The 21,860-nt window shown below is 48.8% G+C and overlaps 1 protein-coding gene across 3 annotated transcripts; it reads left to right on the top strand.

The window, feature by feature from the left end:
• The first annotated feature begins 6,663 nt into the window (after window positions 1-6,663).
• Window positions 6,664-19,076, top strand: PMVK (phosphomevalonate kinase). 3 transcript variants are annotated; one of them, XR_013828920.1, is made up of 7 exons: window positions 6,664-7,049; window positions 9,243-9,306; window positions 11,985-12,137; window positions 14,938-15,067; window positions 16,137-16,280; window positions 17,095-17,197; window positions 18,688-18,810. XR_013828920.1 is itself a non-coding variant. In XM_079925372.1 (5 exons), the coding sequence occupies exons 1-5, from the start codon at window positions 6,955-6,957 to the stop codon at window positions 16,271-16,273; spliced, it is 579 nt and encodes a 192-aa protein (XP_079781498.1). In that variant the 5' UTR covers window positions 6,664-6,954; the 3' UTR covers window positions 16,274-16,658. The 3 variants fall into 3 exon arrangements, 2 of the variants coding, with proteins under 2 accessions (XP_079781498.1, XP_079781499.1); XM_079925372.1 differs by lacking the exons at window positions 17,095-17,197; window positions 18,688-18,810 and having other exon boundaries at window positions 16,137-16,658; XM_079925373.1 differs by lacking the exons at window positions 14,938-15,067; window positions 16,137-16,280; window positions 17,095-17,197 and having other exon boundaries at window positions 18,688-19,076.
• The last annotated feature ends 2,784 nt before the right edge of the window (window positions 19,077-21,860 follow it).

Here is a 21,860-nt window from a genome sequence, read left to right as displayed (position 1 = left end):
GGTGGTGGCCACAGGGGGGCAGCAGTGGGAGGGACAGGAAGGTGGTCTTGCGGTGGACTGGGCTGAGAAGGAGAGAGGGACCTCTGAGAGCAGCCCTGGAACCAGAGCAACTGAGTGTGGGGTTATGAGGTCTCAGGCTTGAGGATACCCATAAAGGGCCCTTCTAGCCTCAGGAGTGAATCCAGGCTCCCCAACTCTCTGCCTAAGAGCCCCCATTCATTCACTCATTTAGTTATTTGTCAATCACTTACGGAGCACTTATACTCTGTGCCTGGCCCTGGGCTGGTACCACTTGATATTCTTTCCAGCAACCTGGTGGGTGTTGAGTTCAGTGTTGGGGGGAGAAACATGGGAAGGAGTGGCCACTGCCTGCTGAGGCCAGACCTGCAGGTCCAGGGGGCTGCGCTGGCTGGGAAAATGCTGGCTTTGGAGCCACACAGACCTGGCTCCACCACTTCCAGCTCCTGACTCTGAGGCACATGTCTCAATATCCTTTGGAAAATAAACATCAACGTTTATCACTAAGATTGTTAAATAACAGTCCCAGAGGGGAAAGGTGGGGGCGGAGGGATAAATTGGGAGTTTGGGATTAACTACTATATATAAAATGGATAACCAACAAGGACCTACTGTATAGCACGGGGAACTCTACTCAGTATTCTGTAATAACCTTATGGGAAAAGAATCTGAAAGAGAATGGATATATGTATATGTATAACTGAATCACTTTGCTGTACACCTGAAACGAACAGAACACTGTAAATCAACTATACTCCAATATAAAATAAAAATCAAAAAAAGAGAAAATAAACATCAACCTTTATCACTGACTATTAAATAAGTCAAATGAAATCAACAAATCGCTTTTTTTTTGTTTTTTGGCTGCCCCACGCAGCTTGCAGGATCTCAGTTCCCTGACCAGGGGTTGAACCCAGGTCACGGCAGTGAAAGCCCAGAATCTAACCTCTAGGCAATCAGGGAACTCCCCTAAATCACTCTTTCATAGTAGTTGAAGTGGTGTTTGTTCCCCAGCTACAAGGTTACATTCACCACAAAATAATCTAATGGAAAAACAAAACTATGTCTCAAAATCATGAATCTTTGTTTAAAGAAGAATCTCTGTTCTCTCACTGTATTCAAGATTCAGATGTAGCCACCATCCTTGGGTATGTTAGTTACATTTTTGGAGCTTATTTCTTTCGAAAATTGGAGGATCCTTGCTTAGCCTACATCATCATGATCGTCATCATCATTATTATTATAGCATGTATGAGAATTTTATTCTTTTGTAAGGCTAAATAATATTCCATTGTAAATATGTATCACATTTAGTTTACTCATTTATCTGTTGATGGACATTTGAATTGTTTTCATCTTTTGACTATTGTGACGAGTGCTGCTATGAACAAGAGTTTTATATATTTGAGACTTACGTGCAAATCTGTTGGATATATACCCAGAAGTGGAATTGCTCATCAAATGGTTATTCTATGTTTCATTTACTTTTTGTATAGCGCTTTGTCTACATTATGGACGTGATAAAACAGGCGTATGAAGTTAAAAGTATTTACCGGCTGTAGTAGATGCTCTTTGAATGCTAGAGGCATGTTTTTCTATATATATATATTTAATAATTTATTTTTTTAAAAATCAACTTATTATTATTTTTAAAATTTATTTACTTATTTTTGGTTGTGTTGGGTCTTCGTTGTTGTGCGCAGGCTTTCTCTAGTTGTGGCGAGCGGGGGCTACTCTCCGTTGTCATGCGCGGGCTTCTCATTGTGTGGCTTCTCTTGTTGCAGAGCATGGGCTCTAGGTGCGCGGGCTCCAGTAGTTGTGGCACATGGGCTCAGTAGTTGTGGCTCACAGGCTCTAGAGCGCAGGCTCAGTAGTTGTGGCGCACTGGCTTAGTTGCTCCGCGGCATGTGGTATCTTCCCAGACCAGGGCTCAAACCCATGTCTCCTGAGCTGGCAGGCGGATTCTTAGCCACTGCGCCACCAGGGAAGCCCCTGTTTTTCTACATATTAATTTACAGATTGCTCAAATTTTATCTTGGCTGTACAATATTCATTGAATTGTGCCTCAGTTTCCTTAGCCATAAAAATGAAGGTAAAATCTCTACCTTACAGTGATGGAAATAATTTGTAGACCAAGGACTGAACAGGAGAATCCAACTTTCCATTGGTCTGCTGGAGGGGGCACACTGTCTGGTGGAAGGTTGGTTGCTCCCCTGGCATCCCCTTGAGCGAGCAGCCTCTCACCTCCAGGGACATCTTCTGCCTGATGCATTTCTTAAAGCTAGAGAACCGGACAAAGTGAGAGCTGGGCATACCTTATATTTTCTCTGGCTTCATCCTCACTGGGTACTTAAAGAATTTGGGGGAGGGGGTTCATGAGAGGAGTGGGACCCTAAGTGTCAGATTCTTCAGTTGTTTGTTTGGAAGTTGTTTTGCCCCTTCTCTTTGGTGTGGGATCGCAGGGTTGGGGGCAATGTACAGCAATCTATTTGGTGAATGCCTGGGCAAATCTCTTAGTTATAATGAGCTTCGGTTGTCTTATTTTTAAGTAGGGGTAGTATTGTTTATGTCATATGATTGAGAAAAGGTCTGGCACATAGTAAAGGCTCAATAAATATTAACTATTAGCTATCTGGGGGAGAGAAGTGAGTAAATTGACAGTTACAATGTAGTGTAAGATGCTATGTAGGGGTGAGCATAGGGTATATCAATCAGGAGCATAGAAAACAGGTGTCTACGTCAGATGGGGTGGGAGGTCAGGGAAGGCTCACTGAAGGAGGCAAAACAAGCTAACTGTTAAAGTACAAGTCGGAGTTTGTTTCACGGCAAAAAGATGGGAAGGGTGTTTCAGGCAGAGGGAACAACATCTACGAGGATGCATAGAGCCATTTCCAGTTTATACCAGAGCATCCTGCAAGTGGTAATTTATATCAATTTTCCCTCTCCAATTCTGGGATGAAGGCTCTCATGTCCCATGTTTTTTTTTTTTTTTTTTTTTGGCCGTGCCGAGCAGTATGTGGGATCTTACTTCCTAGACCAGGGCTCGAACCTGCACCCCCTGCATTGGAAGGGCGGAGTCTTAACCACTGGATTGCCAGGGAAGTCCCTCTCATGCTCCCCTTTTTTAAAAAAAAATAAATTTATTTATTTATTTTTGGCTGCGTTGGGTCTTCGTTGCTGCATGTGGGCTTTCTCTAGTTGTGGCGAGCGGGGGTTACTCTTTGTTGCAGTGTGCAGGCTTCTCATCTTGGTGGCTTCTCTTGTGGTGGAGCACGCACTGTAGGCGTGTGGGCTTCAGTAGTTGCAGCACGTGGGCTCAGTAGTTGTGGTTCGCGGGCTCTAGAGTGCAGGCTCAATAGTTGTGGCGCATGGGCTTAGTTGCTCCACAGCATGTGGGATCTTCCCAGACCAGGGCTCGAACCCGTGTCCCCTGCATTGGCAGGCAGATTCTTAACCATTGCGCCACCAGGGAAGTCCCTCATGCTCCCTTTTTAAGCTCTCTTGAAATTGCCTGTCTCCCATGAGAATAAATGCTGAGAGTAGTCTCTGTTTGGTTTACTGTTGCATCTCTAGCAGTACCCGGCATGTTTTAGACATTTAAATACATATTGAATGAATGAATGAATGGACTTCTCTCCATCATCTTCTCATAGACTCAGACTCCCCCTCTTTTCTTTCCCTGTTGTACTACTTCCTTACAACCCTACCGCATTCTGTCCTTCATCTGCCAGGCTCCATTGCCCCTGAAGCAGTGATGGTCAAACACATGAGGACTGATTCACAAGTCACATTTACACTGACCACGCCAGCAGAGGGAAATGCTTGGGTCAGTTGGACAATGACCATGGGAAGATAAACTGGAACCAGAGCATGGAGCTGAAGCAAGGGTAATTGGTGGTGTTGCTGAGCCAGGATGGCGTCTGGTTCCACTGTGGGACAGGCTTGCCCTGGAGGGGCAGAACTTGGTAGCTCCTGTTTGGGATTCCCTCTGACTGGGCGGGGTTGGAGGGGCACTGACAAGCCCAGCTCCTCCCTCTTGTAGGCTCTGCAGAGCTGTATGAGCTGCTCCCCTGCAGGCTCATCCTGTCTCTGGGTGTGTTAATACAGTGAGCAGGCTTCCTTCAGACAGGGCTTCCTTCTAAGCTGTCTTCTGGGTCAGTGAGGCAAGCCTCTCTTTAAATGGTCCGTCCCTTTAGTGAGGGGTGACTCTCAGAGGTAACTGTATTCCTGAGTTCTGGGGGTACTTCTCTGTTTTCAGGGGCCAGCACTGGCTTCCTCAAGTGTCATCTTCCGGAACCCTCATTGGGCAGCAGTGTCCGGCATCTCTGGCTTCCAATCTCAGTCCCCAAGAAATCTGGCCGCTCCCTTCCTGGGTGGTCTCTGCTCCTGTCAGACACCCCTGCTCCTTCCCCCTTTCCTGCCTCACCCTCTGCAGCAGCCTGGCCTTTAGACCAGACTGTTCTACCCTAAAAATAGTGCCTCACATTTGTGCAGTCCTGTACAGATCAGGAAAGCTTTCCACACATATTCACTTATTTGATATTCCCTTTGGTTGTGGAAGGAAGGAGGAGCAGATGTTATATAACATATGAAGAGTTTCATGGGCCCTGGGAGGGAAGCACTCCTCTGGGGAGTGCTTGAGCAAGTGACCTTGGAGGGTAGGGTGGATGGGTGTGTGAATTTGCAGGTTGAATGGTTTCTGGTGATGACAAGGCCCAGGGTGTGTCCATGGGAGCTGGTGTCTGAGGAGGAGAGGAAGCAAAAGCCTTTGGACAACTGAGGTCAAGGCTTTGAGCTGTCAGGGTGTTGGATGGGCTGACCACTCGGATAGTGAAATCATTGAGAATGACGATGGGAACCGGGTGGACAAGAAGACAAGGTGCCAGTGGCTGAGTCTCAGTACAATGAGAACGAGCATCAGGATTAGTGGTTGTCAACACTGAAGAGGGGAAAAGGGTAGCTCAGCCAGGTGGTATGAGTCTTAGAGAAGCCAGAGTTTTCCAAGAAGCAGAGGAGGGATGGTCTGGAAGCTGAAATGCGGCGGGAGGGAGACGACAGACACCAAGTTTATGTATGCTGAGGTCTGAGGGCTGGGGGAGAATAAGAGGCCTCCCCTGGGAGGGTAATAGGGGACAGTGAGGTTCAGTTGAGGCAGGGAGCAGGAGAGAGCTACTGAGAAGAGGCTGGGGTATGGGGGATGTTTTCTGATCACTGGGAATTCCAGGGGTCTTTATTCTAGGAGGGGTGTGGGGAAGGGGTGGGGTGTAGTTTGGTCAGGTGAGGGAAGAGACTCTGGGAGTTCTGACTTCTTAGTGATGACTCAGGAAAGCAATAGGGTGAGTGCAGTTAATCCTTTCTAGTCTCTGCTGGCAGAGGTGGGATTGGTGCTTTCAGTGGAGTCCCAAATAAACGCTTGTTGAAGGTGAGCTGGGAAATCTGGTCCTGTGTTGGAGTATAAACTTTGAAATCACACAATGCTCAGAATAAATAAATCCATATTTGGATTACACTTGAGAATATACAAAGCATTTTTATTGTACTTTATCATTTTTTTCCTCATTTCCTTCTTATTGTAACCCTGTGAGGTGGCTACATCCCTGCGAAGTGTCAGAGCCGGGATTACAACTCCATGCTGCCTTCTAAGTGCATGGATATGTACAGTGCTTTCAGAGTTACAAGAAAAAAGACCTTCCCGAAGTCCATTCTTTGTGCACCTGACCATTGACCATTCTAATTTCCTTAGCTTCTCCTGTGCCATCTTTTCAATATTCAGAGAATTAATGGTTTTTCCCAAAGAAAACCTCACTTATCTTGATATGATAGCTTGTAAAATGGAGGCAGTAATGGGTTGCAGGCTCTGTTTTGACAAGCTCAGAGAGATACAGGGCAGCGAGTCATAGCTAAAGATGACTCCACTTACTTAACTGGGACTAGCTGTCAGCTGCTGTGGGCAGAAGTGGTAATTCAGGGAAGGGGCAGATCACCACCACTTATTTTTGCCCCTTGAACTCCTGGCTGAGAGCTAGACCCCAGATAAAACTAGGTAATCTCAACAAACAAACAACCAAAAAACAAAAACCAAAAAAAAAACCCGACTAGGTAATCTCGTCCAGGGGTGGCTTCAAAGCCCCTTTTAAACCTATTCTATTGATGTCATTCCAAGCTCTCTCGCTTCAGAAAACCTTTGGAAAGGAGGCTGCGGCTAGAAGAGCGATGTGAATCTTCTCGCTGGGCTTAAAGGGTCGAACTGTGGTGGCCTCTCCAATTATAAAACGCGTCTAACGATAAAATAACGCGTTTGTCTAAGCTCCTCCCCAGCATGACGTCACCAGACACACCCCTCGAGTCCTCGCCTCATTTCATATCCAGAAAGACCTATTTTCCCTGTGGGGCATATACGGATTTGCTTTAGCACATGCATTAAAATGCACAGATAAACAGGCAGTTTTGAAAACTTTCTCAACATGAAAACGTTTATTCTTTTTTTTCATGTTTGTAGGGTTGTGTGGAAGGCAATGTGAGGTTCACTTAGGAAATTTTAAGACGTCACCCCCCCTCAGAGGAAAATAGTTGCGTCCAATTCCCGCCCCCCAACGTGTCACGCGTGTCGACTAAGAAGGCGGGACCGTGACGTCAGAGTCTGGGCGGGTTGGACGGTTCCAAATGAGTTCTGGTAGGGGAGCTTTTATAGGCTCGAAGACTGCCCTAGGAAGTAACCTTCTTTCTCTCCATAATCCATTTGTGCAGGCTTTAATTTAAAGTCACGGAAGCACGTGTGCGGGCTGACAGTCCTCTCCACGGCCATGAAGAAGACGGGGGCGGAACCCCTCCTTGTTGCCACTCCACCGAGTGGCCGCGTCCATTCTGGGCCAGGTGGCCTGATTTAAGGGGTAGGGAAAAGTGTCAGTTTTAGGGATCTCAAAGGGTGGCGGCCCCATGGCCCCGCTGGGAGGCGCCCCGCGGCTGGTGCTGCTGTTCAGCGGGAAGAGGAAATCCGGGAAGGACTTCGTGACCGAGGCGCTGCAGAGCAGGTGTCCGCGGGGCGGGGAAGGGGGAGGACCGGGGCGACCCCGAATCACGTGACACGAGGGGTATGTTGGGGTGTGATGGAGTGAGCTTTGGAGTTGAGGTCCTCGGGTTGCAGGGCAGAAGGAGCGCTGGGCGGCGAGAAGTGAAGGACTGTCACCGTCACGTAAAACAGCAGTCTGCACACGCCCGCCTCAAAGAACCAGGCGGCCACCTCTCCGAAGACTGTAAGCTGTAGGTCTCTCCACGAAGCATTAGTAACAGTTACTACCAAGGCACTTTTTATACATCATTCTTAATCCTCCAGACAGTGTTGCGAGGTGATGGTTGCAGAAAAGGAAACTGAGTCACAGATAAAGGATTTGCCTCAGACCACACCTCAGTTGTATCAGACTTCAAAGACGAATCCTTGCCCAACACACCACCTAATCGCTGCGGTTTACTGAGCCTTTATTGTGTGTCACATAGTGTTGTTAGGTACTGCGTAGTATTATTAATCAGTATCTCCATTTCACAGATGAAGAAACTGAGACTCTGAAAAGTTAAAAACAAACAAACAACAAACAAACAAAAACCCAAACCCAAACTTGCCAGAAACACAAAGTAATCAGTAGATCCAGAACTCAAATTCAGCTTTAGCCTAGCTCCAAGGAATGGGTTCCTTTTGCTTTACCTCACTGCTTCTCCTAATAATACCTTTTGCTCAGGTTTTCTCCCAAAGCAAGATGTTCTGTGTGGGAGCATTTTTGTTGGGCTAGGAGAGCACAGAAGCCTGAGAACGTGGAGTGGGTCTCCTCTCCTCTTGAAGGCCAGTGTGGTGAGGGTAACAGGAGGCTGCTTTGGGGCACCATGGGGGTTCTAAGAGGTTGCGGAAAAGCCCAGGGCAGAATTTGCTGCCCTAATCTTTCACCACTAAGTATCCGCCACCTTTCCCTAAGTAACATTTCTTCTTACCACCCAACACATAAATCAATTCGCGATCAGAAGCACAGGGTCTGGAATTAGACTGCTGGGATTCAAATCCTGACTCAACCACTTATTCGAGTGTGATCTTGTACAAGTTTCTTTTCTTTTTTTTTAAATAAATAAATAAATATATTTATTTATTTATTTTTGGCTGCGTTGGGTCTTTGTTGCTGCGCACGGGCTTTCTCTAGTTGTGGCGGGCGGGGGTTACTCTTCCTTGCAGTGCGCGGGCTTCTCATTGCGGTGGCTTCTTTGGTTGCAGAGCACGGGCTCTAGGTGCGTAGGCTTCAGTAGTTGTGGCACGCGGGCTCAGTAGTTGTGGCATGTGGGCTCTAGAGCGCAGGCTCAGTAGTTGTGGCGCACGGGGCTTAGTTGCTCCACGGCATGTGGGATCTTCCCGGACCAGGCCTCGAACCCGTGTCCCCTGCATTGGCAGGTGGATTCTTAACCACTGCGCCTCTAGGGAAGCCTGTACAAGTTTCTCATGAGAAAGTTTTGTCATCTGTGAGATGGAGATAATAATAGGGTGATTGTAAGGATTAAATGAGATAACGCACATGAAGGGCTTGGAACAATTCTTGGCATTCAGTAAAGGCATAGGAACTAAATGTTGGCTTTTATATTTATTTTACCCACATTGGCTTTGTTACTTGCAACGGTGCTTTGGGTGAGTCAGTTTTCCTCACTCAACCTCAGTTTCCTCATCTGAAACCTGGAAATAAGAACATCTATCTCACCATGTCAGTGTTTAAGTGAATCTGTAAGCATCTCAAGGTCAGGGCAGAAATCATGTATCTTATTCACATTCGTATCACCTGGATCCAAATATAGAACCCAACAAATGGTTGGCTGAGTAAATTGAACAACTGAATGAATGAGTTATTTATGTGTGGTGACCAAGTCAGTTGAGACTGAGATACCCCTGGCTGTGAGAGAACTAGTTCAGGGGCCCAGCAGTAACTGAATCCAGCCAGAATATTGCTAGGATGTTCACACTATAATTATGCTTTTATTTGTTTTCCCTGTTAGTTTCAGGGCTCTTTCACATTCGAGTTTCATAATAATCCTGTGGGAGACAGAAAAGAAACTGTTATCCCCATTTTACAGATGAGGAAAGCAGAGAAGTTGAGACCTGACAAAGTTATATAGATGCCAGTAGCAGAAATGGGGCTTCACTCTTCTGGGGCCTGGAAGCTTTAGGTTAACGGGGTTCGGATCTCCCTGTCTCACAGACTTGGAGCTGACGTGTGTGCTGTCCTCCGGCTCTCCGGTCCACTCAAGAAGCAGTATGCTCAGGTAGGTGGTGGTTCTGTGGCATCTGGTGGGCTGGCAGAAGCCAGCTCCTGAGCTTTGGTTGCTGTGCTGTTGCTTGAGTCACTAAAAGCATCTCTCTGACTCCTTTTGGCAGGGTGGCAGACGGCTCTCCGCTTTCTATAAGTGGACCTTTTGGGGGCATTTTCTGTTTAAGTTTCTTTCCCATTGGCCTTACTCACTTGAGGCCACCTCCCTAGAGCGTGTTCAGGAAAGTGTGTCCAGAAAAGGCTGTAGACGCGAGTTGGCAGCTGTGATGCCGTGTTAGTGGTAAGGGTCTGTCCCCTTATTCAAAAAGTATGACACACATCACCCCCCCTCCCCCCATTAAAGCTGGCCTGCAACAACCCTTGGAATTCTCCCCTTAGAAATGTAATCACATGACAAAAGCAAGATGTAGAACACTGTATAGAGAATGCTGCATTTGTATAAAAATGGGGAAAATTGTAAATATATTTGCTCATATACTTAACCATTCAACAAATATTTATGGGGTGCATTCAGCACCGTTCTAGGCGCTTGGGATGTGTAAAAGCCTGGGCAGGATACATAAGAGACTGAACCATTGGCTGCCTCCAGGGAAGGGACCTACATGGCTGGGGAACAGAGGAGGGAGAGAGATTTTTCACTGTAAACGATGTTTATCTTTTGAATTTTGAACCATGTAGATTAAAAAAAATAGGACTGCAAAAAATAAATAGGAACTCTCAGGATCTTAGACTTCAGAAAGGGAGCCTGGAGGGTGGGATTAGCTCCCCACACAATGAAGAGCCTGATCTTCGCTTACATTTCTGTCCTTGACCTCTAGGTGCACCCTTCCAGGGACCTGTGCTCGTGGCCCCTTGGTCAGTTGGCCTGAGACTGAACTTCTGGGTCCACACAAAATGAATTTGTCCCCTCCTTCCATATGATGGCCCCATCTCCATGGGAAGCATTCTCCTGTACCATCGGGTCTTCTCCCACCACCTAAACAGACCCATTTGTAGGATGGCAGCCTGGGGGATCCTGGGAATAACAGATTCAGTGGTTTTCAATATATATATATATTTTTTTAGTGGGAACCTTTCCCAAATGAAATTGGATGCAGAAATTCCTTGTATCCCGTAGATAGACTGGGAGCGACTCTGAGTGGAGCAGAGGCACTCAGCCTTCCCCAGTGGGGCTTGGGCACCTCCAAACCCCAGGGCTCAGAGGAGCAGTTTGAAAACCACTGATCTGCTTCCAAACTTCCCAAATTAGGCCCCACTCCAGACCAGTGATCCAGGCTGGAGGGTGGGTAGGGTGAGTGGGCAGGAGTTTGCATTTCTAAAACCCCAGTAGGAGACGGATAGGCCAGCCTGTGCCCACTGTTTTTAAGTCCAGCACCACTTCATCCATTACTCCCATTTGAAAACAAATTCAAAATGAAATGTTAATGCATTGATTTTTTAAGTTGCAATGGGGAATATAATTGACAAGCAGACCAAAATGCTCCTGGTGGCTAATCTTCCCCTGTGGTAAAAAGTACATGGTAGGGCTTCCCTGGTGGCGCAGTGGTTAAGAATCCGCCTGCCAATGCAGGAGACACGGGTTTGAGTCCTGGTCCGGGAAGATCCCACACGCCGCGGAGCAGCTAAGCCCGTGTGCAACTGCTACTGAGCCTGTGCTCTAGAGCCCATGAGCCACAACTGCTGAGCTCACGTGCCACAACTACTGAAGCCCGTGTGCCTAGAGCCCGTGCACCGCAACGAAGAGAAGCCCCTGCTCGCCGCAGCTAGAGAAAGCAGCCAAAAAAAAAAAAAAAAAAAAGTACATGGCAAACTAGTTTATAGTTTATAAATGGGAGATGGCTGCTGGCCCCACCTTGGAATAGGGGTGAGGTAGGTGATTTACCTTGCTGGGTCACGGCCCCTTCAGTTTGTACGTGAAGAAACTGAGTCTTTCGGGAGAGGGTCTTGCTGCAGTGAATGCCAGGGGAGCTGAAACCTGAACTGAGTGATGTTTTTCAGACCCCCTCCCATCCTGGGGCCCTCTGGATGGACCCTCCTGCTCGTCAGTGTCCCTGGAGAAGGGAAGGCTGGGTCTGGAAGGGGTTACCTGGGGTAGTCAGAAGAGCCCCTCCTGCTCCAGGGGTCCAGGAGTGCCCAGAGCCAAATGTAGTGATGCTGATGCAGCAAAGGTGGCAGGAATTTGGGGATGAGGAAAGGGGTGAGGGGAAGGGGAGAGAGACAGGGAAGCCAAGTCTCCTGGGCTTTGGGATGGGGACAAGCGATGCCAGAGGGGGTGTGGAAGGACACAGAATGTGTTGTTTTCGGATTTCCCACTTTAGTTGAAGACTAAGCCTGCGCCCAAGGGAGGTAAACTAATTTCAGGTTTAGTTTAAGCCAGAAATAATTGGGAAGGTAAAATTGTTGCAAAAGAGAAAACCACATCACACATTTAAAGACAAACTGAAACAATCTCTGGATTATCCCAAGCCGTTTCTTCCATCTGCCAGTGGTTGGGAGTTCTTAGTTTCTAGGGCCCTTTCCCCTGCAGGCCTCTGGCCTGGCGGCAACCCCACGAGTCCTTGCGGCAGCCCTCAGGGAGGGCACGTGAGGGGAGGGGTGGCCCTCCCTCTGTTTTAGGGAAGACCTAAGTGAGGTTGAGAGGGTGGTGGCATAAACAGAATGTGCTTTGGACAGGAGCACGGGTTAGACTTCCAGAGACTCCTGGATGCCAGCACCTACAAGGAGCCCTTTCGGAGGGACATGATCCGCTGGGGGGAGGAGAAGCGCCAGGCCGACCCAGGCTTCTTCTGCAGGAAGATCGTGGAGGGTGTCTCCCAGCCCGTCTGGGTAAGTGGGCTCTATGGCAGCATTAGGAAAATCTGTTTTCCCCAGCCCTCTGCCTCTCCCCAGACATATCTCACATGTGTCCATTTCTCTCTCCCTACGGCCAGCCCCTGGTCCAAGCCCCCACTGTCTCTCACCTAGACGATCGTAGCAGCCCTCACACGGGTGCCTGCTTCGGCTCTTGTTCCTTGTGATCCATTCATCACACAGCAGCCAGAGTGACCTTTTAAAAACATCAACCAAGTCCTGTTTAGAACCCTTTGTCCCACTGTTTTGAAGGACAAAATCAAAATCTGTAACGTGAACTTCTGGGCCTTGAATGATTGGCTCCTGCTGCCCTTTTAGCCTCCTTACTCCTTAAGCTGCAGCAACATTGGCCTTCTCTCTGTTCCTCAAATAAATCAAACCCCTTCTGGAATCAAGGCCTCTGCCCGTGTCCTTCTACCTGCCCGGACTGCCCTTTCTATCCCTCTTCACCTGGTTAGCTCCAGCTCAGCTCCCATGGCACCTCTACAGGGAAGACTTCCCTGATGCCCAGGTCTTAACCGGCGCTCCTGGTCAGGTGCTCCCATAGCACCTTACCCTTTTCCCTCCTCATTCATTCTGGCAGCCAGTAGTATCTTCTTTTTTTTTTTTTTGCGGTACGCGGGCCTCTCACTGTTGTGGCCTCTCCTGTTGTGGAGCACAGGCTCTGGACGCGCAGGCTCAGCGGCCATGGCTCACGGGCCCAGCCGCTCCGCGGCATGTGGGATCTTCCCGGACCGGGGCACGAACCCGTGTCCCCTGCATCGCCAGGCGGACTCTCAACCACTGTGCCACCAGGGAAGCCCCCAGTAGTATCTTCTTGTAGCAGGACTGGTTCCAGGTGATTTGGGGATACATCATGTGAAAATCTGATGAAGTCCCTGCTGTCAGGGTACTTACATTAAGCTAGGGGCAGAGGGAGTTAGGCCCTAATAAAATATAGAATATGTCAGGTGGAGATAAATACTAAGGGACAAAATAAAGCAGGCCAGGACTCTGAGGAGGGCTGGGTTGCTGCTTTATTAAAGGTGTCAGGAAGGTCTCACTGATGTGATGACGTTTGAGCGGGACCTGAAGGAAGTAAGGGAGTGACCCAGATGGATTTTTGTGGGTGAAGCGTGAGTGGCAGGAGGTGAGGTCAGATCATTGCAGATTCTCTGGAAGAGGCTGGGGTTTCTCTGAGTGAGATGGGGACTCACTGGAGGGTTTGGAGCAGAGGAGAGGCATGGTCTGCTCTAAGGTTTACAGAAAGCTCTCCCTGGCTGCTGCGGGAGGGCAAGAATGGAAGCAGAGAGGCCAGGCAGAGGATCTTTCCACAACACAGCAAAATGGCCGTGGCTCAGCTCGGGGTGGTGGTGGAGTGGAGAGAAGGGGCGGATTCTGCACAGATTTTGAGGATAGAACCAATAGGATTTCCCGATATGATGGCTCTGGGGTGGAAGGACAGGAGACAAATCCAAGGGTTTTGTTCTGAGTAGCTAAACAGATGGAGTTGTGATTTTCTGAGATAGGGACGGTGTGGAGGAACAGGTTTGGGGACAAAATCAGGAGTTCCGTTTCAGAGTGGTAAGGTAGAGATGCTTGTTGAGATGCGCTGTGATTACATGGTAATTAGTGAAGCTGCATCTTTAGAGTCTGTCTCTCCCACCAGACAGTGAGCTTCCTGAGGGCAAGCACCAGGTCTGTTGTGCTCACCACTCTATCCCCAGTGCCTAGCACAGTGCCCGGCACACAGTAGGTGTTTGACATAGTACTTGTTTAAGAGCTGGGTGAATGAACATGTCCGCAGCATGGACAGAAACAGCTGACCTCTTTATTCGCTTATTCATTCGTTCATTGACCATGTGCTCCTGAGTGCTCCTTATGTGTCAGACGGTGCTAAGGGCCAGGAATAGAGCAGTGAATGGAGACACAGTCCTTCCCCCTCATGGAGCTGACTCTACAGAGTGCAGATCAGGCAGTAAACACACAAACAGATAGTGACGGTTTCATGAATACTTAGTGCTCAGAGAAAAATAAAAAGCATATAAGAATTGAAAGGGACAGGAAGGGAGCCAGGATGGTAGGGACAGCCTCTCCGAGGAGGTGATATTTGAGCAGAAACCTCCATGAAGCAAGGGAGCCTCCCTCATGATTATCTCGGCAGAGGGAGTAGGATGTGCAAAGGCCCTGAGGAGGAGACCCGGTTGGTATGTTTAAGAAACAGCAAGGTTGTCAGTTGGCTGCAGCAGAATGAATGAAGGGAAAATGATGGGAAATAGGTGCCAGATCTTATAGGTCCTTGTAAACTGGGGTGAGAGCTTTGGATTGTATTAGAATTATGGGAAAACTTTGAGAGATTTAGGGCAAGGGGCTGACGGGAATCACATTTACGTTTTAAAAGGTGCTGGGGGCAGGGACCGATTAGGGTATCTTTGTTTCTGGCACCAGTTTGCTCACCTGTAAAATGAGTGCATTGGATTGGCTGATCTGACTTCAAAGCTTGAGGTCTCTTCTTCAGCTCAGCGATGACCGACATGACCGTAGAATACAGTGTGGGCATATCGGGCTGCGGACTGCAGCAGTCAGGAAGGGCTGCCTGGAGGGAGGAGGGGATGTCCGTCCCAGCTGGCTGGGTAATAATAGGGGATGGGGCTACACTTTCCTGGGTTTTGTGGTCCATGCTCCTGTTCATTTGGACTGGGTCTGGGTCTTCTCTTTCTCCCTTACTCCCTTGCCTTGTCCTGTTGCTCCCTGCACCATGTCCTGTTGGGCACTTGTTTGTGTCCTTTCCCTGCAGCTGGTGAGTGACACACGGAGGGTGTCTGACATCCAGTGGTTTCGGGAGGCCTATGGGGCTGTGACGCAGACGGTCCGCGTGGTGGCCACAGAGCAGAGCCGACAGCAGCGGGGCTGGGTGTTCACACCAGGTGAGCTGCTCACAACCTCTGCCCCAAGGCTCTGCACGCAGGCCAGCTGCCCCACCTGTAGACCAGGCCACCCACTCCTGGGCTCTCGGTCTGGTCTTCCGCTGTCTCCCTGGCAGGCTGTGGGGAGTGAGCAGGGGATTATAAAAAGGAGTCTGAGGCCTGGGGCTCAGGAGCACCTCCAGATTAAAAAGTGGAGTCGGGTAGAAGATGGTATCCTTGGGGATGAAGGTTGCCTTGTGACCTTGGCCTGGTATCCTTACCTGGGCTGCCTTCTCCAGGCCAGTGGGCTTCTGGAGGTCTGGCTGGGACCCATTCCCCTGGTCCTTCACCTTTGCTTTCCAGCCTGGTGGGGGGACTGGCAGTGGGTCAGAGGGTGGGCCTGACAAACTTCACTCCTATTTGATTAACAGAGTAGGGGGAGGGGGGAGAGGAAGCTCTACTAGGCAGCCTTAGTGGTGCCAGCCCAGGACCTACTCTGTGGCCATTCAGAGGCATAGCTCATATGTCTTCCCTGCCCTAGGTCATTGCGACTTGGGGAAGTTCAGATCAGTGGGTACGACCCTTCCTAATGGCTGCTCACCTCCTGGGCACTCACTCTGGCCAGGCCCATGCTAAGCCCTTTAAACATTATCTCACTTTATAGTAGCAGCAAACCCACCAGGTAGATGCTCTTATTACCATTCTCATTGTCAGGTGAGAATGGCACACTCTGCCTTCCATGAGAACTGAATCAGAGATACAGGGATAGAAATGGACACGACCAGCTTCACATAAAATGAAAACGAAATGGCCATTTGGGTGGTCTGTGGTTTGAGATGGCAGTGACAAGTGAAGGCTTAAGTCGGCGGGACCCTCTGGGGGGCTCAGGTGGCTGTGGACTGCTGAACCTGCTATCCTGGTGTTTCATGGGGTGGGGAAGTGCCCTTTGGGGTAAGTGGAGCTTGGTTCCGGAGGGACCGAGGGGAGTGCAAGGGAGGGTGGCTCCAGGTGGGGTCAGCAGGCCACAATGCCCGATGCCTGGTGTTTGTCAGGAGGGATGGGGCCTGACCTCGCCGTACCTCCTCTGCAGGGGTGGATGATGCTGAGTCAGAATGTGGCTTGGACAACGTCGGGGCCTTCGATTGGGTCATTGAGAACCACGGAGATGAGCAGCACCTGGAGGAGCAGTTGGAGCACCTGATAGAATTTGTCCGCTCCAGACTTTAGCTGGCAGGTTCTAGGAGCGAGCGGGGGCTGCCAGGGTGAGGGGGGGCTCCCTGTGCCGAACATGTGGTTGCTGATGCTGGCCGAGGTTGGGGGAGCAGACAGAGGGCCTGTGTCAAGGTTTCTGGGGGCTGGTAGATGTCAGACAAGTTAAGAAACCACCAGGGACCTCATTTCTTCGTGGAAAGGACAGCCCTACCTCTTTACAAGGAGACTTAAAGGGCAGAGATGGGTGAGTTGGCTGTGCTTGAAGCAGAAGCATCACCATCTCCATGGGTGCCAGACCTGTCAGCCTGTGGTGGCCTTGCTTCCCCGACTGGATGCTATCGGCCCCTTGTTCTCGGCAAGAGCCTGGGGCTCCCCAATGTGGATACTAATAAACCTTCTTGGAGCACCTGCTCAGAGCTGGACATCTCTCATTTCCCAGGTGACAACCCAGCCTGTGTGGCTCCGTAGGGCCTGGGTTGTCCTGGTGGCTGTGGGTTTCTGCTCTGCCTCCCAGCTGGGCGGGAACATATCTTGCAGAGGCTGACCTTGATCCGGGCCAAGTGGGTAAAAGGCTTGTGTGTGTCTGAGGCGGGATTGGAGTCTGAGGGTCTTGTCTTCTGGGATGGCCCCAAGAGAGGCTCAGTGTTCCACAGAAAGTACCACCAGCAAGTGCCCAGAGGGGCTGGGGTGTCATAGAGGCGCCAGAGCTTGATGGCACCTGGTAACCATTGTTTGGCCCTGGGCAAGTCACTATAAACCTCAGCTTTCCCATAGAAGGCCTTGGGCTTGACCCCTTTTATTTATATAGCCTTATACAATTTCTAAATTTCTTCCAGATTCTTCACAGCCACCCTGTGACATATTCGAGGAGTGCATTTTCATCTGCATTTAGCAGATGCCAAGGACTCAGAGAAGTGAACAACTTGCCCAGGGTGGAGGGTTAGTATGTGTTTGTACTACGGCCAGGACACAGGCTGCCTGACTCCTAACCAGGCCCCTTGGCCACGTGCCTTTGGGGTATGGTGCAAAGCCCTGTGGCTCCTGGCTGTCCTCAGGCCTAGCCTGAGCCCACCAACTCTCTGGCCCTGGCTTTGTCCTCCTCCTACAAATCCTGTGGGTCCTCACTGATAAGGGGACAACCAAAGAAATTCCATCAGTTTCACCATGACCCAAACTGAACTCTACATATTCCTGCCCACATCTCCTCCCTACATCTCCTCTTCCTGATGCTAGTTCCCTGGCTCTTCAGTTAACCAGGCCTGAAAGCTTGACAGTCATCGTGGACTCCTCCATGTCCCCTGACTCCCGGCTAATCAGCCCCCAGGTTCTGTTAACCTGCCCTCCCTGTGTCTGTTACTGTAGGGAAGTCTGTGTGCCCAACGCATAGTGAGGCCAAATAATACTAAAACATCAGAGTTTGGAGCAGAGAAAGGTTTATTGCAGGGCCGTGCAAGGAGACAGGTGGCTCGTGCCTTAAAAACCCTGAACTCCCCTCAAGCTTTCAGCAAAGCCCTTTTATAGGAAAGGTGAGGGAGGGCTGTGGTTAGTTGTTGCAAACTTCTTTGGTGTCAGATCCTTTGTTCCTGAGGTCAGGTCACGATGTTCCTGTAAACCTCCACCAAAACAAATGTTATTCTCTGTTCTAACCAGAAAGGGCAAGGTCCCAAAGGCTCAACTTTTACTCTCTGAGGTCCAGGTCCTGGCTAAGAGGAGGGGGTCCCTGCGGAGGTCAGTTACCCTGCCGGGAGCGTTGGTGCAGCACCCAGTTTGGGTCTTACTGCCAGTGCCCAGGCCCGGCTGAAGAGGCAGATCTCAGCTGGCGGCACCCTCAGGGCCAGGTCCCCAGACCCTGCCCAGCCATCATCACTGAGGGAGCCAGGCGCCCAGGGACCCAACTGGCCCTCAGGCTCCTCAGGCCGCCCAAACAGCAGGGCCAGGTCACGCAGACTGCGAGCCATGTAGAACTGCTGCTGCCATTAGGGTCGCAGAGGCGGGGATGGGGGAGAGGTTCACTGCAGCCTCAAGGCCTGGGCCCAGCCAGTGGGCGGCCATGGAGAGGGCGTGAGCTCTGCAGGACACAGCCTTCAGCCTGTCGCTGGGCGCCCAGCTCACCCGCAGGCCCCGAGGCCAGAAGGCCTGGAGGGCCCCGGGGAGAAGGCTGTGACCCCCCTCTTACCGCACTCTCTGCCACGAGGACCACTGCGAGGCTGACGGTTGGTGGGGCGGGGCCTCTCACCGCGGCGCTCAGGGTCTCGCGCTAACAGCCGCGAGCTAAGGGCTGCGTCCCCGCCCCGCCCCTATTACGTGTCTTCTCTCTGGGATTCTCACTGGAAGGTAAACTTCCTGATAGTTGGGCCGTGTCTGTCTTGTAGTTGAAGCCCTGCCTCCTTAAGGTGTACAACATGATATATTTGTGTTTTTTTTTGCAGTACGAAGGCTCCTCACTGTTGTGGCCTCTCCTGTTGCGGAGCACAGGCTCCGGACGCGCAGGCTCAGCAGCCATGGCTCACAGGCTCAGCAGCCATGGCTCACGGGCCCAGCCGCTCCATGGCATGTGGGATCTTCCTGGACCGGGGCACGAACCCGTGCTCCCTGCGTCGGCAGGCGGACTCTCAAACCACTGCGCCACCAGGGAAGCCCCAACGTGATATTTTGATACATGTATATATTATGAAATGATTACCACAAAATAAGGTTAGTTAACACCTCTGCCACTTCACATAACTGCCAGTTTTTTGGGTGGTGGTGAGAACATTTAGCAACCTCCAGGTATATAATACAGTATTGCTAAGTACAGTGACTATGTGGTACATTAGATCCCCAGAACTTATTCATCTCATAACTGGAAGTTTGTAACCTCTAGTCAACATCTCTGCATTTCTCCAGCTCCTAGCCCCTGGCAGCCACCATTTTACTTGTGTTTCTATGAGTTCAGCTTTTTTAGATTCCATATATAAGTGAGATCATGCAGTATTTGTCTTTCTTTGTCTGAATTATTTCACTTAGCATAATGCCCTCAAAGTTCATCCATGTTGTTGCCAAAGTCAGGGTTTCCCTCTTTTTTTTCTGGTTGAATAATATTCCATTCTGTGTATATATATCACACTTTCTTGATCCATTTGTCCACTGATGAACAATTAGGTTGTTTCCATATCTTGGCTATTGTGAATAATGCTACAATGAACATGGGGGTGCAGATATGTCTTTGAGATAGTTATTTCCTTTCCTTCAGATATATCAGATATATCTATCTATCTGTCTCCTTCCTTAAATATCAAGGAGGCAGGGATGAAGCAGAGAAGGGGAGGTGGCTCTCATATTCCCTTGGTAGTGGTGCTGAGCTGGTTCCTGGCTCTGGGTATTTGGAAGAGTCACAGGATGTGACTTGGGAAGCCAGCGGGTCCACTCCCCGCCCTTTGACAAGTTGGCACTGATGCCTCTTAACATGGGAGGCCCCAGTGGCTAACCAGTCACTTCTGCTGGATTTGAAGTTTTTCTACACTTAAAAAAAAACCCCAAACTGATATTTCTCTAAATATCAAAATCAGTAATAACCCTGACTTTTGATACCCTATGTTTTGATGAGAACTTTAGCTGCTTTTTTTTCAAGACATTTTGTCTGTGGTTATGATCTCGGAGTATAAGCTCTTATTTTTTAATATAATGTATATGTTCTTATATTTTTTATAAGGTTAAAATAAATATATATATATATTTATTTATTTATGGCTGCATCGGGTCTTCGTTGCTGCGCATGGGCTTTCTCTAGTTGCTGTGAGCAGGGGCTACTCTTCGTTGTGGTGCGTGGTCTTCTCATTGCGGTGGCTTCTCTTGTTGTGGAGTACGGGCTCTAGGCCCACGGGTTTTAGTAGTTGTGGCTCACGGGCTTAGTTGCTCCATGGAATGTGGGATCTTCCCAGACCAGGGCTCTAACCCGTGTCCCCTGCATTGGCAGGTGCATTCTTAACCACTGCGCCACCAGGGAGGTCCCTATATGTTCTTTTAATAATTATTTGTATCACTAACATTCTCTTAAAAATTTTATTTTTCCACTTCTAAACTGCTGAATTGAGGCATAGTTGGCATGTAATAACTGCACATATTTAAAGTGTACAATTTGATAAGTTTTGACATTTGTATTGATATATATCCATGAAACCACCAGTATCACAATCACAGTGAACATATCCATCACCCTCAGAAGCTTCACCATGTCTCCTCCTCTTGCCTCTCCCAACCCCTGTCCCCAGGCAGCCACTGATTTGCCTTCTGTCTCTATAGATTAGTTTGCATTTTCAATAATTTTGTATAAATGAGTAATACAGTATACATTTTTTTGGTCTGATTTCTTTCACTTAGCATAATTATTTGAGATCCATCTACATTATTGCAGGTTCATGTCAATAGTTCATTTCTTTTTATTGCTGGTGTGTGGTATGAATATACCACCATTGTCTGTCCATTCACCTGTTGGACATTTGGGTTGTTTCCAGTGTTTGGATATGACAAATAAAGCAGCTATGAACATTTATGTACAAGGTTTTGTGTGGACATGTATTTTCATTTCTCTTGGGTAGATACCTTCTTAACTTTTTAAGGAACCGCCAAACTGTTTTCCAAAGTGGTTGTACTACATGCCCACCAGTACTGAATGAGAGTTATGGTTGCTTCATATCCTCACCAATACTTGGTATGGTCAGTCTTTTTAATTTTACCTATTCTAGTAGGCATATAGTGGTACCTCATTAGCATTTTATTTGCATTTCCCTAATGATTAATTTGTTACAAATCCTATGTTCAGTTTTGATAAAATCTCTCAACAAACTAGGAGTAGAATGGAAGATCCTCTACCTGAAAAAGAACATCTACAAAAATCCTATAGCTAACAGCACACTTTATAGTGAAATACTAAATGCTTTCACTCTAAGACTGGGAATGAGGCAGGGTTGTCCACTCTTATCACCTATTCAACATCATATTGGAGGTTCTGGTCAGTGCAATAAGACAAGAAAAAGAAATAGAAGGCATCCAGATTGGGAGCGAAGAAGTAAAACTGTGTTTATTCATATATGACATGATCATTTATATAGAAAATTTGATGGAATCTCCAAAAAAACTACTAGAACTGATAAGTGAGTTCAACAAGATTTCCGGATACAAGAGCAATACATAAAAATCAATTGGGGCTCCCCTGTTGGCGCAGTGGTTAAGAATCCGCCTGCCACTGCAGGGGACATGGGTTTGGGCCCTAGTCTGGGAGGATCCCACATGCTCTGGAGCAACTAAGCTCATGCACCACAACTGCTGAGCCTGTGCTCTGGAGCCCACGAGCTACAACCACTGAAGCCCGTGTGCCACAACTGCTGAAGCCCACGCGTCTAGAGCCCGTGCTCTGCAACAACAAAAGAAGCCGCTGCAATGAGAAGCCCGTGCACCACAATGAAGAGTAGCCCCTGCTCACCTCAGCTAGAGAAAGCCCTTGTGCAGCAACGAAGAGCCAACACAGCCAAAAATAAATAAATTTACAAAAAAAAAGTAAACCTTTAAAAAAATAGCATAAAAACATGGAATAGAGATAAATCTGATAAAAGACATGCCAAAC

The sequence above is a fragment of the Stenella coeruleoalba genome (assembly GCF_951394435.1).
Source record: "Stenella coeruleoalba genome assembly, chromosome: 1".
Lineage (NCBI taxonomy): Eukaryota > Metazoa > Chordata > Mammalia > Artiodactyla > Delphinidae > Stenella > Stenella coeruleoalba.
This window is presented reverse-complemented; position numbering and strand designations above follow the sequence as displayed.

Excerpts from the sequence above, each read along its gene's own strand:
- PMVK (XM_079925372.1), top strand. The coding sequence starts at position 6,955 with ATGGCCCCGCTGGGAGGCGCCCCGCGGCTGGTGCTGCTGTTCAGCGGG. Across the intron at positions 12,138-14,937 it reads GTGTCTCCCAGCCCGTCTGG|CTGGTGAGTGACACACGGAG; the intron begins GTAAGTGGGCTC and ends CTTTCCCTGCAG. Across the intron at positions 15,068-16,136 it reads GGGCTGGGTGTTCACACCAG|GGGTGGATGATGCTGAGTCA; the intron begins GTGAGCTGCTCA and ends CCTCCTCTGCAG.